Source organism: Gekko japonicus, unplaced genomic scaffold (assembly GCF_001447785.1).
Source record: "Gekko japonicus isolate JY-2015 unplaced genomic scaffold, Gekko_japonicus_V1.1 scaffold2051, whole genome shotgun sequence".
Taxonomy (NCBI): domain Eukaryota; kingdom Metazoa; phylum Chordata; class Lepidosauria; order Squamata; family Gekkonidae; genus Gekko; species Gekko japonicus.
Window position 1 is genome coordinate 297,515 of NW_015174330.1, and position 14,522 is coordinate 312,036.

The following is a 14,522-nucleotide window of genomic DNA, read 5'->3' on the forward strand; positions in this document are numbered from 1 at the left end:
TCCTTGGCATGCAGAAGGTCCCAGGTTCTATCCCCGGCCTCTTCAGTTGAAAAGGGCCAGGCAGGAGGTGATGAGAAAGACCTCCGCCTGAGACCCTGGCTCAGTGGCAGAGCCTCTCCTTGGCATGCAGAAGGTCCCAGGTTCTATCCCCGGCCTCTTCAGTTGAAAAGGGCCAGGCAGGAGGTGATGAGAAAGACCTCCGCCTGAGACCCTGGCTCAGTGGCAGAGCCTCTCCTTGGCATGCAGAAGGTCCCAGGTTCTATCCCCGGCCTCTTCAGTTGAAAAGGGCCAGGCAGGAGGTGATGAGAAAGACCTCCGCCTGAGACCCTGGCTCAGTGGCAGAGCCTCTCCTTGGCATGCAGAAGGTCCCAGGTTCTATCCCCGGCCTCTTCAGTTGAAAAGGGCCAGGCAGGAGGTGATGAGAAAGACCTCCGCCTGAGACCCTGGCTCAGTGGCAGAGCCTCTCCTTGGCATGCAGAAGGTCCCAGGTTCTATCCCCGGCCTCTTCAGTTGAAAAGGGCCAGGCAGGAGGTGATGTTCAAGACCTCTGCTGGAGACCTCGGGGAACTGCTGCCCAAGTGAGTAGACAATACTTTGATGGACCGAGGGCCTGATTCAGTCTAAGGCAGTTTCATGTGTTATGATCCTTCTCTCTCCCCTCCTCACAGTTCCCTGTCCTACATCAAGATCTTCAACGTCGGCAGTCGCTACCTAGTGAACCGGGTTCAGGATCACGTGCAGAGCCGCACCGTCTATTACTTGATGAACATCCACGTGACGCCGCGCTCCATCTACCTCAGCCGCCACGGGGAGAGTGAACTCAACCTGAAGGGGTGCATCGGGGGTGACTCTGGACTGTCTGAGCGTGGCAAACAGGTGAGGGTCAACGGGGCAGAGGAAACCGCAAGCTTAACGGCCAGCGAGTCCGGCCCTCTGGGCAAAGCAAGGTCCCACCGGCCTGACCAAGACCCCAATCTGATCCTGAAGAATATACATAACCAGGGGTCATTTCGTAGAAAAAGAGGTGCAGGAGCTCATTAGCATAACTCATTAGCATAACTTATTTGCATACGCCACACCCCCTGACATCACTGGATATGTGTCAGAAGGCAGCACCCACCGCTCAGGCTCCACTAGACTGTTTTGGATTGCTAGATATTGGGGGGGGGGGGAAACCTGCAGATTCTGTCCTCGCAGAAGAGGGAGAGCTTGGACCTGAATAAAACTTGGTCCTAAAGGTGCCACTGGACTGTTTTGGGGCTCTGCAGCTTACCTGGCTGCTTCTTGCTCTTACTGAGGGCTGCTGGGAACAGGGATGGGGCTTGTTGCATGTGCCCGGCCCCCTGGGCTCTTTACTGCCGGAGCTCCGCTCCTGTGCGCTCCTGCAGGAAATGACCCCTGTACATAACTGCCTCACTTTAAAGATAGATTCATTGTGGGTAGCCGTGTTGGTCTGAAGCAACAGAACAAAGTTTGCGTCCAGTGGCACCCTTGAGACCAACGAGGTTTTATTCAAGGTGTGAGCTCTCGTGTGTGTGCAAGCTTTTTTAGGTAGATCCAGGTGGGTAGTAGCCGTGTTGGTCTGAAGCAGCGGAACAAAGTTTGAGTCCGGCGGCACCTTTAAGACCAACAAAGGCCTCTTACGCACACCCATCTCACTGCAGATTTTCAGAGCGGTAAGCCTTCAATCTTGACTTCGGATTCTGTGCCCGCCTTATGCACTGTTCTTTCTCCTCTGGTGTGTCTTATTCTGCAGCTACAATGAAAAAAACATACTTTTCTAAATCGGGGTGGGACGTCACTTGTGACGTGTGTGTGTGGGGGGAGGTGGCCCACATCCTCCTCCTCCTCCATTTTATCCTCACAGCAACCCTGGGAGGTAGGTGTGGCTAAGAGCGTATGACCGGCCCGAGGTCACTCTGTGAACTTCCATGGCAGAGTGGGGATTCAAACCTGGGTCTCTCAGGTCCTAGCCCAATACTCTAACTGTTAGACTACACTGGCTCTCTAGTCCAGGCTCCACGCAGCGCCACTTTCCTTTGATCTTTTAGATCGGGGCTGTCAAACATAAGGCCCGGGGGCCGGAACTGGCCCATCCAGGCAGGACTCTTATGTGGCCCCGCAAGTAACTGATGCAAGGGAGAGAGTGTTGGAGGCAGGGCTTTTTTGGTAGAAAAAGCCCAGCAGGAACTCATTAGCATAATAGGCCACACCCCAGACCAATGCTCCCTCTAAGCTGTGGAGTCTTCTGAGCAAAAATTCTGCTTTGTGAGCTCCTGGCATTAAAGGTGTGAGCGAGCGATTTGGGTACTGCATAAATTAGTTTGCTCTGGAGCCACATCCTTCCTGAGCCAAGACAAAAATCTGTGAGCCGGAGACTAAAAAGCCGTGAGCTAGCTCACACTAACTCAGCTTAGAGGGAACACTGCCCCAGACAGCACAACTCATTAGCATATTAGGCCACACCCCCTGTTACCAGAAGTGTGGTCATCCAGCCACACCCATCTTTTGCTTCTTATTCTATTTACGTTGTTTGTTGTCAAAACCCAGGGCTTTTTTTGGAGCAGGAACTCCTTTGCATGTTAGGCCACACACCCGTAATGTAGCCAGTCCTAATGAGTCTCTGCTGCTGGGTGTGGCCTATTATGCTAATGAGTTCCTGCCGGGCGTGGCCAACTTGGGAGCCAGCCGGAACTCCATTCCTGTGCGTTCCTGCCCAAAATAGCCCTGGTTGGAGGGGAGTGGGCGGAGTAACTCCATTAGGGCTTCAGCATGGCAGAACAGCCTCGTCTGCAGCAATCAAGCATCGTGGGAGAGCATCTGCCCAGCACTGCACTGCTGGCTCTCCAGCCCTCCCACATGGGTTTTCCTCTGCACCTCCCTCCCTTCCTCTGCACCCCATGGGCTCATGGGGCCTTGCAGTGAGGATGCACCAGCTCAGAGCTTACCAGCTGCTGTCCTTTATACAGTTTCTGTCTCCGATACCTGGAGTTACGTTTTATGGTACGCATGGCCCGGCCCAACTAAGTGACATTTATGTCCAATGCTCCCTCTAAGCTGTGGAGACTTGGGAGCAAAAATTCTACTTTGTGAGCTACTGGCATTAAAGCTGTGGGCGAGCGATTTGGCTCCTGCATCAATTGGTTTGCTCTGAAGCCCTCCTTCCTGAGCTGAGACAAAAATGTGTGAGCCGGAGGCTAAAAAACGGTGAGCTAGCTCACACTGACTCAGCTTAGAGGGAACACTGTTTATGTCAGATCCGGCCCTCGTAGCAAATGAGTTTGAGGCCTCTGTTTTAGATGTTTCCCCCAAAGATGGCATTTGTCAGCATTCATTTCAACATGCAGCTGAGAATGATTCCCCCCCCCCCTTTTTGCCTTGTTCTATAACCCATTTTTTGCAACCAACTCGGATGCAACACGATAAGGTTCCGGAATCTCTCGCTCACATTAAACCTTTATTCCTCTTCTCTCCCCCTACCCCTTTCTCTCTGCCTGCCAGTACGCCCACGCCTTGGCCTCCTTTATCCGTTCCCAGTGCATCCACGACCTCAAAGTGTGGACGAGCCACATGAAGCGCACGATTCAGACGGCGGAAGCGTTGCATGTCCCCTACGAGCAGTGGAAGGCGCTGAACGAGATCGACGCAGTGAGAACCGCTCATCCGACTATTCTAACCCCATATGCGTCCCCCCTCAGTGAGAGACAAAACTCGAGGTCCTGTTCTCTCATGCCTCCGGGCAGACTATACAACTCTCTTCCTGTAGCCTTTGTTCTCTATAACCGGCAAGGAGTGTGGACGACCATCCTTTTCACCATTCCGTCTAACGCTGAGCCGACAGCGTCTTCTGGACAGTTTCAACGCACAGCCAAAGTAGAATCAATCACTTTTATTCAGGTTTTTTTTTTACATGCATTTTTAAGAGGTCTTTACTCACAACATCTTTGTGATTGAATTCCTTTCACTGGCTCATGCGGTGAAAAGGATGGCCGTCCACACTCCTTGCCGGTTATAGAGAACAAAGGCTACAGGAAGAGAGTTGTAATTCGAACCCTCCCGCGCCTCTGTGTGCCGGATGCGGTGGGGTGTCTAACTAAAGACTTCGATTCCCAGGAACCACTGCTCTTAAAGCTATCTGGCAGTTCTGCTTAACTACAGTCTCAAACGCTGGCTGGAACAGCACACAGACCTTAAACCACTCTCTTAACATCCTAACCTTCGGGCGGAGTTAATGTAGGTCTTTCTTAAACATTACACAATCCACATGTTTTCTGTTAACTTTTGTCTCTTCTTTTTGGCCCTGTGAGTTGAGGGAAGAGAGGAGTCACGTTATATCCGTACAAAGTGGCTTACAAGTTCACGAGAGGGAGGGCAGGGAGGGTTGCCTCAGCGCTTAGTTCTTGTGGCCCTTTCTGACACGCCCAGGGAAATGCTGATCGCCACTTTGGGAGTCAGGAATCAATCCTGGAGGGTTTTTTTGTCATCTTCTGGGCATGGAACAGCACTCACTGCGGGTGTGGAAGGGGAGGTATTTGTGAATTTCCTACACTGTGCAGGGGGTTGGACTAGATGGCCCTGGAGGTCCCTTCCAACTCTATGATTCTAAGATAGGGCTACCAAGCCACCAGTGGGCACAGGGGATTCTACACCCCAGTTCCCATTTCCCACTCCCTGATTGGTGGCAGGAGAATAAACAAAAAAAAATGGCCATTGGGCTGATGATGACATCACTTCTGGGGAACCCCCCACAGAAGTTATGTCAATCCTCTCTAGAAATTGCCAGAATTTCTATGGATTTTCCATAGATTTCCCCCCCAGCAATTCCCACAGAGGACCGATGTGACTTCTGGGTTTTACCCCGATCTGATGTCATGATGCTGCTGACATCAGCCCTCCATGTCTCCACTAGTTGCCAGGCCATGTAACCCTATGACAAGAGCAGGGAGGCTATTCTCCTCCCATTGATACAGAATAATATTTTTGTTGCAGCTTTTCAGCAGCAAATGTCAAGATATAGAGATCACATACAGATACTTTAAACTTTTTAATACGCTGTTCTTTTACAGAGTGTGATGTTTCGAGTCCTATAAGTAAGACCTCTGGCAGGCAGGTTGACCCCCCACAGCAATAAGTCCCTTGAATGTCTCTAATTACCATAAATACCACTGGTAATTGAGGGGGTAGTTAAAATGGCTATCATCCATCAACTGGCTATCATTCATTTGCGTGCAAACAACAGTTGGTTATGTTTCATCACACATTATTCATTTCTTAAAAACACAAAGCCAGACGTACCCCCAGGAGCAGTCACAAAGTGTAAGGAAGATGTCAGGGTTGTGCAGGGGTCATTTCCTGCAGGAGCGCACAGGAGCGGAGCTCCGGCAGTAAAGAGCCCAGGGGGCGGGCACACGCAAGAAGCCCCACCCCCTGCTCCCAGCAGCCATCAGTCAGAGCAAGAAGCAGCCAGGTAAGTTGCAGAGCCCCGGCCCCTCGGTTCAAAACAGTCCAGTGGCACCTTTAAGACAAAGTTTTATTCAGGTACAAGCTCTCCCTCCTCTGTGAGGACAGATCTGCACGTCCCCTCCCCCATAGCTAGCAATCCAAAACAGTCCCGTGGAGCCTGAGCGGTGGGTGTTGCCTTCTGACACACTTCCAGTGATGTCAGGGGGTGTAGCATATGCAAATACGTTATGCTAATAAGTGATGCTAATGAGCCCCTGCACCTCTTTTTCTACGAAATGACCCCTGGGGTTGTGTAACATGTAATGAGAATGGACACACCCCCTACTGAAGAAACTTGCGGCAGAATCAGCCATCCTAACCCCTCATGTGTATTCCTTCCCTGCATCCACTCGGCCTTCACTTTAACATGGCCCAGAGGTCTCCAACTTCCCATCTCTCCCCTATTAAAGGGTGTCTGCGAAGAAATGACCTACGAAGAGATCCAAGCCAGTTTCCCAGAAGAATTCGCCCTGAGAGACCAAGACAAGTATCGATACCGCTATCCTAAGGGGGAGGTAAGACCCGAGGCATTTGTTTAGCATGCCGCAAGCCAACGGGATTGAACTGTGGAACCTCCCGCCACGGGGAGATGCAGTCACTGAGCTGGTTGGGAAGGGACCGTGGGAGGCCTGTGAGAACGGAACGGGATGCGGTTTTCAAAGGAAAAGAGTTAGGATGGAAGCCTGGCCCCTTCCGACTCTGTCTCTCACTCCATCCACACAGTCGTACGAGGATTTGGTGCAGCGCTTGGAACCTGTCATCATGGAGTTGGAACGACAAGAGAACGTCCTGGTCATCTGCCACCAAGCTGTCATGCGCTGCCTCCTCGCCTACTTCCTAGACAAAAGTGCAGGTAGCATGCTCTCGTCCTCTGCATTCAGACTGGCAAAACCCTCTCACACCCTTTATCCTTCTAATTTCTGTCCATGTTGGGTATGCACGGACTCTAATCTGGGAGAACCGGGTTTGATTCCCCACTCCTCCACATGTGGTTGCTGGGTGGCCTTGGGTCAGTCACAAGTTCTCTCAGAGCTGTTCTCTCAAGGGCAGTCCTCAAAAGAGCTCTCTCAACCCCACCTACCTCACAGGGTGTCTGTTGTGGGGAGGGGAAGGGAAAGGAGATTTTAAGCCGCTTTGAGACTCCAAGTGAAGGGCTGGGTATAAATCCAATCTCATCTTCCTCCTCCTCCTCCTCCTCCTCCTCCTCCTCCTCCTGCATTTAGAAAGTGGGAAACTAGTACCCAACTGACGCAGGGAGCAAGATGTTCTCCCACAAATACTGTTTCTTCCCCTGTACTATCCCCAGGAAAAAAGGGCTGGGTAAGGAAACCGTAATCTGTTCTTCCTGTCCACCACCACTGTAAGGGGACTGAAAGAGTGATGGCCACAGGAAAAAAACAGCATTAAAAGGGGATTAGATAGATTCACTGAGGATAAGCCTATCAATGGCTACTAGCCGTGGTGACTGAGGGGAGCCTCCACATTCAGAGGCACTAAGCCTCTGAATCCTATAGTTAGGAGGCATCAGTGGAAGGCCTTAGACTCTCTGCCCTGTTGTTAGCCCTACAGGGGAACTGGTTGGCCACTGTGCGAGACAAGATGCTGGACCGCACCATTCTGCTATGGTCAGGCCTCACCTGGAGTCCTGTGTCCAGTTTTGGGCACCACATTTTAGGAAGGATGTTGACAAGCTCACGCGTGTCCAGAAGAGGGCAACCAGGATGGTGGGAGGGTTGGAATCCAAGTCTTATGAGGAAAGGCTGAAGGAGTTGGGTCTCTTTAGCCTGGGAAAGAGAAGGCTTAGAGGGGACATGATTGCAGTCTTCAAGTATTTGAAGATGGAGCGGATCTATTCTCTTTTGCTCCGGATTGCAAGACTAGATCTGATGGGTGGAACTTACAAGGGAGTCGTTACCGGCTAAATATCAGGAGAAATGTCCTAGGTGGTGGATGCTCCTTCGCTGGACGTTTTCAAGTGGAGGCTGGACAGCCATCTTTTGGGGATGTTGTAGGGCTATCTTTCGGCTATGCTCCTGCAGAGTGCAGGGGGTTGGACTAGATGTCCTGGAAGATCCCTTCCAACTCTAACGTTCTATGATTCTATGACCAGTGGTCCGATCCAGCAGGGCTCTCTTGATGCTCTTAAAGGGGGCCAGGGGCCTGGATCCCTACCCTGGCGCTCCCTTCCCTAATTGATTGTTCTCTCTCCATCCAGAGGAGCTGCCGTACCTGAAGTGCCCACTACACACTGTGTTGAAGTTAACGCCTGTGGCCTACGGTAAGTGGTTCCATCCGTGGTTGCAACTCAGCACCTTTTCGCCAGAGGAAGGGCTCGCCGTGGGTTTCAGGAAATCCAGTCATCTGCTTCCCGCTGTCAAGCGGCAAGCACGAAACCGAGGCCCAACTCCATTTCTTTTGGCCGCCAAGTCATAGCGGTTACCGCGATCCGAGTCAACGCGACGAAATGAGAGGTGCCGCTTCTAAAGGCATGATTTCAACACGACACCGCCGAGGCAAGACCATTTGCAATGTGCCACGCTGCAGCCAGACCGCATCTCATTTCATCTTGGCTGCTGCAAGGTTGCTTAGCACATCAGCACAACCACACCTGTCTGAGCGGACGCTCTCGGTGGCTGCAAACGAGCCCCGGCCTGAGCGCAGAAAGCTGTGTGGGCGAGGTTTTGTCAACATCGTGTTCTAATCAGGCCTCTAGAAGGAGGGGAGACGGGTCTGTAGCCGCTCAAGTCAGAGTGTCAACAAAAACTATATAAAGCAGAATTACACAGTGGAGGGAACCAAAACGACAAGGAACTGTGTAATAAAAACCACCACACAACATGAACAAATCTATAACCAGTGTTCCCTCTAAGCTGAGTTAGTGTGAGCTGGCTCACAGTTTTTTTTAGCCTCTGGCTCACACATTTTTGTCTTAGCTCAGGAAGGATGGCTCCCAAGCAAGATAATTGATGCAGGAGCCAAATTGCTCGCTCACCGCTTTAATGCCAGTAGCTCACAAATTGGAATTTTTGCCCACAGGACTCCATAGCTTAGAGGGAGCATTGTATAGAACATCTATTAAGAAACAAAAACCTCCATAATCATTGAAATACATAGACAAAGGAAAACCCTCTTCATGTATATTACTGAACCATGCCGTAAATACTCATTGACGTTCTAACATAGATACGTAAGCCTATCAATGGCTACTAGCCGTGGTGACTGAGGGGAGCCTCCACATTCAGAGGCACTAAGCCTCTGAATCCTATAGTTAGGAGGCATCAGTGGAAGGCCTTAGACTCTCTGCCCTGTTGTTAGCCCTACAGGGGAACTGGTTGGCCACTGTGCGAGACAAGATGCTGGACCGCACCATTCTGCTATGGTCAGGCCTCACCTGGAGTCCTGTGTCCAGTTTTGGGCACCACATTTTAGGAAGGATGTTGACAAGCTCACGCGTGTCCAGAAGAGGGCAACCAGGATGGTGGGAGGGTTGGAATCCAAGTCTTATGAGGAAAGGCTGAAGGAGTTGGGTCTCTTTAGCCTGGGAAAGAGAAGGCTTAGAGGGGACATGATTGCAGTCTTCAAGTATTTGAAGATGGAGCGGATCTATTCTCTTTTGCTCCGGATTGCAAGACTAGATCTGATGGGTGGAACTTACAAGGGAGTCGTTACCGGCTAAATATCAGGAGAAATGTCCTAGGTGGTGGATGCTCCTTCGCTGGACGTTTTCAAGTGGAGGCTGGACAGCCATCTTTTGGGGATGTTGTAGGGCTATCTTTCGGCTATGCTCCTGCAGAGTGCAGGGGGTTGGACTAGATGTCCTGGAAGATCCCTTCCAACTCTAACGTTCTATGATTCTATGACCAGTGGTCCGATCCAGCAGGGCTCTCTTGATGCTCTTAAAGGGGGCCAGGGGCCTGGATCCCTACCCTGGCGCTCCCTTCCCTAATTGATTGTTCTCTCTCCATCCAGAGGAGCTGCCGTACCTGAAGTGCCCACTACACACTGTGTTGAAGTTAACGCCTGTGGCCTACGGTAAGTGGTTCCATCCGTGGTTGCAACTCAGCACCTTTTCGCCAGAGGAAGGGCTCGCCGTGGGTTTCAGGAAATCCAGTCATCTGCTTCCCGCTGTCAAGCGGCAAGCACGAAACCGAGGCCCAACTCCATTTCTTTTGGCCGCCAAGTCATAGCGGTTACCGCGATCCGAGTCAACGCGACGAAATGAGAGGTGCCGCTTCTAAAGGCATGATTTCAACACGACACCGCCGAGGCAAGACCATTTGCAATGTGCCACGCTGCAGCCAGACCGCATCTCATTTCATCTTGGCTGCTGCAAGGTTGCTTAGCACATCAGCACAACCACACCTGTCTGAGCGGACGCTCTCGGTGGCTGCAAACGAGCCCCGGCCTGAGCGCAGAAAGCTGTGTGGGCGAGGTTTTGTCAACATCGTGTTCTAATCAGGCCTCTAGAAGGAGGGGAGACGGGTCTGTAGCCGCTCAAGTCAGAGTGTCAACAAAAACTATATAAAGCAGAATTACACAGTGGAGGGAACCAAAACGACAAGGAACTGTGTAATAAAAACCACCACACAACATGAACAAATCTATAACCAGTGTTCCCTCTAAGCTGAGTTAGTGTGAGCTGGCTCACAGTTTTTTTTAGCCTCTGGCTCACACATTTTTGTCTTAGCTCAGGAAGGATGGCTCCCAAGCAAGATAATTGATGCAGGAGCCAAATTGCTCGCTCACCGCTTTAATGCCAGTAGCTCACAAATTGGAATTTTTGCCCACAGGACTCCATAGCTTAGAGGGAGCATTGTATAGAACATCTATTAAGAAACAAAAACCTCCATAATCATTGAAATACATAGACAAAGGAAAACCCTCTTCATGTATATTACTGAACCATGCCGTAAATACTCATTGACGTTCTAACATAGATACGTCCAAGAATCAATGTAAACAGTCACAGGATCCTTCCTCAAACTGAAGGTATCTCAAGACTAAGCAGACTCATTCGCAGTGTAAATATTCATGCCGTATAATCTCGCCAAACCAAAAGAGAACCCTGGTTGGTTAGAGACTCTTTGGATTGTAGGTAAACTTTTTGCAATGTTTGATAAATTTATGAAAGTACGTTGCACCCGATTTTACTGGTTATATTGTTGTGTGGATTCTGTTCTAATGTTACAGGAGAAAATACTGACTTTTGATAAAGCGTTTGTGGAACGCGGAAATCCGGAAGCTGGCGAACGCACGAAGTTGCAATCGCAAGTTGCAAGTCATCTTCAGTTTTCTCTTATTGTCAGGATCCACAGCCAAACAAAGAAGTACACGCTTGTCATAAGGTTATACTATAATGTAAGAGCTATAGAGGCAGTAACATCAGTACTGTTATATAGGGTATTCGTACGCACACACACACACCCTCCTAGGCCAATCGGCCTGACTCCCACGTGCGGGAAAATGGGGCCCCAGGCCGTTACAGCTAAAGCTGGGAATCGAAACCTATCCCACGGATAATACATGGGGAGACGCTAGACAGCGAGCTAGCAAGGTCATAGATAAAAGGACAAAGGAATGCGGCATCAGTTGGTACACAGGTCAAGCAGCTGCACTCTCACCCATAAACATCATGGCAGCATAGCTGACGCTTATTGCTGAATGTCATCGAACCGGGGTTCTCTTTTGGTCTGGCAAGATTATCAAGATGTATCTATGTTAGAACATTAATGAGTATTTACAGCATGGTTCAGTAATATACATAAAGAGCAGTTTCCTTTGTCTATGTATTTCATTGATAATGGAGATTTTTGTATCTTAATAAATACAATATAGCGGTGGCACAGAGGATTTATCCTCTGGTTACAGTAACATCTGAACTGAACAGAACTGCTGTCAGTTCTATCCCCGTGCTGGTGTGAGCTACCAGCCTTGTCCCCAGCTCGCCGTCCACCCAGCGGTTCGAAAGCTTCGGCGAGTAGATAAAATGGGTACCACTCCTTAGAGAGGGTGGGCACACTAAACCCCCCCGGTGGGGGGAGGTGTTAGCCGGCGAAACGGAATGTCCAGCTCGGAAGCCTGGAAAGATCTCCTTGGCATCAAGAAGCCTGCGATGGGCCAATCCGGCCAGGCGGTGGCAGTGCGACGCTGCGACTCGAAGCAGTCCTGGAAAAACTGACGTCATCAAGCTAAGCCAAGTGAATGCCATCTGGAACACGTCTAAGTCTACGGCTGAACAAAAAACCCCATCGGCTGCAAACGTGTGCGACTTAAAAAAAGATTTATATGTTGTCGTCCCTTACCTCCTATGGATCATTGTTAGTCCCTTGTTAATATGTGTAACTGTAAATTGCTCAGAGCCAGCAGTCTGCAGGATTGAGCGATTAATAAATCGAAAGATATTATTATTATTCTCTTCTGATCGGCCACTGGAGATTCAGTTGGCAATGCAGATTCTTAAAAACGTCGCTTTGGTGGCAGCTGCAACCACAGCACAAGGCTCTCCATTGCGTGACTGAGGGTGAGCCGCGGCAGCCATTTTGTGGCTGGCTACACCTCCTGGGCAGCCATTTTGTGTATGCTCCCACCATGCTGTGTCATAATTCCAAAGGTTGGGGAACTCCTGTGACAGAGCCACCTGTGAACCGTTGTTTGGTATTCCTGTTTCAAGCACGCCCAGTTAAGACTGGAATTCTTCTTTTATGGACAGGCTGTGATGTGGAGTCGATTTTCCTCAACATCGAGGCTGTGAACACACACCGGGAACGCCCGCAGGTAAGAACATTTCCGACGACAGCAAAAAGCGCTCCCTGACGGGGATCCGACGGGATCCTCTGGAGAGGGACAACCGAAGGACTTGTTGTCTGTGCCTGGAGAGCTTTCGGATAGCCCGGCTTTGCTACGAAGCGGGCCGCCTCCGAGAGATACTCGTGGGCACAAACGGCTGTCTTTCTCCCGAACCCCCCTCTAACCCCGCCTGTTGGGGCCCCCCAACGTTCGCCCTGTTCAAACTCACGTGCCTCTCCCCCTCTGTAATATTTTCCTCTTATCTCCCCCCCCCCCCCCCCCCAGCATCTTTCCTACAATGCTAGCCAGGTCCCCCCGTACCGGCACTACCGCTCCGTGCCAATGGCCAGCCCCGAGCCAACCAAACGACCCTGCTGGAAAGATCTGGGCCGGTCCCCTCCCCCCCGCCTGTTTGACCCTCAGGTAAAGAATCCCCCACCCTCACCTGATCTTTCTTTCTTTGATTTTATATCCCGCTCTCCCCCACTATCACGGGGCTCAGAGCGGGTCACAACCAATGTTCCCTCTAAGCTGTGGAGTCTTGTGAGCAAAAACTCTACTTTGTGAGCTGCTGCCATTAAAGTTGAGAGTGAGAGATTTGGCTGCTGCATAAACTAGTTTGTTCTGGAGCCATCCTCCCTGAGCGAAGACAAAAATGTGTGAGCTGGAGGCTAAAAAACTGTGAGCCTAGCTCACACTAACTCAGCTTAGAGGGAACACTGGTCACAACTCATAATGAACGGATTATGATGAATAGATAAAACTATAACGAATAGTTAAAACTATTCGGGCGGCACATAATAACGTTAGAACACTGTCTGAAGGGGAAAGGAGGGCAGAGATCTGCATAGATGGGAGTTCTTCTGACCTCACCCATATGCTTGGCGATACATTTCCATTTTACAGGCCCTGCAGAATTGTACCAAATCCCGCAGGGCCTGGATCTTGGTTGGAAGCAGATTCCACCAAGCTGGAGTCACCACCAAAAAGGCTCTAGCTCTAGTTGAAGCGAGGTGGATATTCCTTGGCCTTGTCAGTGTGTTGTTGTTTGAAGAGCGTAATGCCAGTCTGAGAGCGAGAGCCAGTTTGGTGTAGTGGTTAAGTGCGCGGACTCTAATCTGGGGGAACCGGTTCGACTCCCGACTCCTCCACATGCAGCTGCTGGTGTGACCTTGAGTCAGTTACAAGTTCTCTCAGAGCTGTTCTCTCATGAGCAGTCGAGAGAGCTCTCTCAGCCCCACCCTCACAGGGTGTCTGTTGTGGGGAGGGGAAAGGAAATTGTAAGCTGCTCTGAGACTCCAAGTGAAGGGCAGGGTATAAATTCAATTTCTTCTGCTTTTTTGGGGGGGGCGCGCTCCCAGGAGAGGCACCCCCCAAAATATGTTGGTCCCAGACCATGAAGGGTTTTAAATCTAACCCTCTCCTGCAGATCTTAATCATCTTGTCTCGCGGTGGATATTAACTAGGTTAGCGATGGGGGGGGGGTTACAGTCCGGGTGATGCTTCTAGGCCTTCACTGGCTGGGGTATCTCTTTCTGCTTGTGATGGGTTCAAAGCCAGAGACTCCCCATTCACAAGCAATGACTAAACGGGGATGGGAAGGAGCAGAGAGAGGGAAGGATCTGCCGATGGTCACGCAGCAGGTCCATGTTCGAGCGAGGGACAGAGCCATATTCGAGCGAGCAACAGAGCCATATTCGAGCGAGGGACAGAGCCCAACTTGGTGCCAGGGTCAAGGAGTCCAGCCCAGACATTCCAGCTGTAATGCTAATTTGCCCAGCCATCTAACTGCTAGTGATGGGACTCAGCTCCACGGTAACCATTCTTTACTAAGCCTTCTAACGAGCTACCCTAAACCTTGTCCTCTCTCTCTCACTGCAGAATGTTGACGTCACACGAGATCCCGAGGAAGCCCTGGACACGGTGCCAGATCATTACTGATCGCCTCGGGCGTTCAAAGAATCCGTTTCTGCTCTACCATGGAGTTCACATTGGTGGCATGGGTGCATGGCACAACCTGGAGAAATAAGGGTGGGGGCGGGGAAGGTGCTGAACCAACTTGCTTACGTCGTCTCACGAAGCTTGCCTTTGTACCTACGAATGGCCTTCTCGGAAAGGAAACTGTAGTGTAGGTCAGTGCTCCTATACAATGTGGATCCGTGGGCCCCTGGGCTGCGCTGCCCACCGACAAAGGAGGAGACTTTGAAATAAATGTGTCAAAAGGTGGTGGTGGA

At 50.7% G+C, this 14,522-nt stretch overlaps 1 protein-coding gene across 2 annotated transcripts in view; it reads left to right on the forward strand.

The window, feature by feature from the left end:
- PFKFB1 (6-phosphofructo-2-kinase/fructose-2,6-biphosphatase 1) overlaps nucleotides 1-14,421 on the forward strand; it is a 33,464-nt gene extending 19,043 nt beyond the window's left edge. Inside the window, exons 8-15 of one of the 2 annotated variants that reach the window (XM_015424256.1) lie at nucleotides 669-876; nucleotides 3,502-3,648; nucleotides 5,913-6,017; nucleotides 6,226-6,355; nucleotides 7,718-7,780; nucleotides 12,212-12,276; nucleotides 12,574-12,711; nucleotides 14,170-14,421. In XM_015424256.1, coding sequence (XP_015279742.1) covers nucleotides 669-876; nucleotides 3,502-3,648; nucleotides 5,913-6,017; nucleotides 6,226-6,355; nucleotides 7,718-7,780; nucleotides 12,212-12,276; nucleotides 12,574-12,711; nucleotides 14,170-14,229 — 916 coding nt within the window. In that variant the 3' untranslated portion in view covers nucleotides 14,230-14,421. The remainder of the gene's footprint in view (nucleotides 1-668; nucleotides 877-3,501; nucleotides 3,649-5,912; nucleotides 6,018-6,225; nucleotides 6,356-7,717; nucleotides 7,781-12,211; nucleotides 12,277-12,573; nucleotides 12,712-14,169) is intronic. The other variant, XM_015424257.1, reaches the window with a different exon arrangement.
- The last annotated feature ends 101 nt before the right edge of the window (nucleotides 14,422-14,522 follow it).